Here is a 1,655-nt window from a genome sequence, read left to right as displayed (position 1 = left end):
ATGTCAAGGCAAAATCTCTTTCCTTCAGGCACACCAGAGTACTGCCCACCTGAGTACTACGTGGACCACAAGTACCACGGGAAACCAACTACTGTATGGTCTCTGGGAATGCTCTTGTTCTTGTTGGTGTGTGGAGACTTCCCAGAACCCAAAGACACCGAGTCGATTGATTACGGTGTGTGGTTTAAGCCTGACTTGTCGAATGGTAAGATGTCATTCATCACAACAAAGAAGTGTTCAACTGTAATTGAAATCATGCAAAACAAGGAAACAAAGAGGGAGAAGTAACACCCAAGCCAAGTGGCTATATAAAAGTATATAAAATACTTTTTTTTCTGATTGTACAGTGTAGAATGGTCAGATCTTACAGCTTAATACAAAGAGTAGTTTAAGGTAATAATCTGACTCCCTTATCTCTTCCTCTCTTTCAGAATGCTGCCACCTGATTCGGTCCCTACTGAATGAAAGCCCAAGCCAGCGGATTGATTTGGGGGAAATCCTTTCACATGAATGGTTGAAGGTACTGTGCTACAAAGATTTTTTTTTATTTTATTTTTATAATAATGATTGTTTATCGTGACGAGAAGAAATCTAAAGCCAAATTTATTTTCTAATTATAATGTATGTAGACAATAACTCTGATTTCTGTATATTTTATTTTTTGGTCCAGGTTTAGAGCCTGCTGTCTGCATGGTCCCTCAATGCCTTAGCATGCCAAACCCTGGTAGCATTTGGTGCCTTGGTTTGAGCCAGTAATATCTGTGTCTGGCAGTATTACTTACATACTGTATATGGTGACCCCTTATGTAAATAGTATTTTAAAAATGTTAATTATTATTGTTGTTGTTGCCATTGTCATTATAAATTTATCATTAATAAAATAAAAATACATAACTTTTTGGCTGACTTTTTGTTACCTCTTTTCCACCAAAATGGTGTCTGTAATGGTGCCTGGTTCTCAGTGCTCAGTGAGTCTGTCACAAACTGCAACATGGAAAAGGGTTCATATTAGCCTTCCATCTCCATTTACAATAGCTATTTGCCACCATCTTCGTTTAAATGAAATGTAGTCAGAGTATACGGAAACTACAGAATTCATGGAACACTTCATTTGAAAATAAAGTATTATTTTTGGTAACACTTTACATTAAGGTTCCCTTTTATGAAGGGTTTATAAAGATGTTCATAAATGACTAATAACTCATTTACAAATGCATTACAAATCATTCATAAGCAGTTATAAATGGATGAATAAAAAGGGTGATTTTAATGAAATACTTGCCAAACAGTGAGCCATTTTTAACTCGCATGTTATAGATGCTTAATAAATATATTTATATATACTTATTACTTCGTTACATTACACCACTGGAAATAAGTATTTTTTGGGAGTATCTGTACTTTACTTGTTTTTATATTTCACTATATTTCCTAATTAAAATGTTTATTTTTACTCCGATACATTTCACCAAAGCATATTCGTTACAAAATAGTCAGAAGAACACGGACTGCAGTAAAGCAGGTTTGACGAATCAGTGGTCTGGAGTTTGCAAGTTAGGCTCCTAAAAACACCTTTGCTCATGTGCAAACAAGTGCGCACACAACCGCGGATGATTCATTTTCCAATCAAGTTGAGTCTGGGGCGTGCGATACAG

General features: G+C 35.7%; 1 protein-coding gene across 1 annotated transcript; it reads left to right on the top strand.

Moving 5' to 3' along the window:
- Positions 1 to 796, top strand: LOC107573284 (serine/threonine-protein kinase pim-1). The gene is made up of 3 exons (XM_016259711.1): positions 1 to 205; positions 432 to 520; positions 671 to 796. The coding sequence occupies exons 1-3, from the start codon at positions 1 to 3 to the stop codon at positions 674 to 676; spliced, it is 300 nt and encodes a 99-aa protein (XP_016115197.1). The 3' UTR covers positions 677 to 796.
- Positions 797 to 1,655: the final 859 nt, after the last annotated feature.

The sequence above is a fragment of the Sinocyclocheilus grahami genome, unplaced genomic scaffold, assembly GCF_001515645.1.
Source record: "Sinocyclocheilus grahami isolate Dianchi unplaced genomic scaffold, SAMN03320097.WGS_v1.1 scaffold1911.1, whole genome shotgun sequence".
Taxonomy (NCBI): Eukaryota; Metazoa; Chordata; class Actinopteri; order Cypriniformes; family Cyprinidae; genus Sinocyclocheilus; species Sinocyclocheilus grahami.
Note: the sequence above shows the minus strand (reverse complement) of the source record. Positions and strands in the feature narration are given on the sequence as shown.

Bases quoted from the DNA above. Each gene is read 5' to 3' on its own strand.
- LOC107573284 (XM_016259711.1), top strand. From the start codon at position 1: ATGTCAAGGCAAAATCTCTTTCCTTCAGGCACACCAGAGTACTGCCCA. The intron at 206-431 runs GTAAGATGTCAT...CCTCTCTTTCAG, and splicing joins TAAGCCTGACTTGTCGAATG to AATGCTGCCACCTGATTCGG.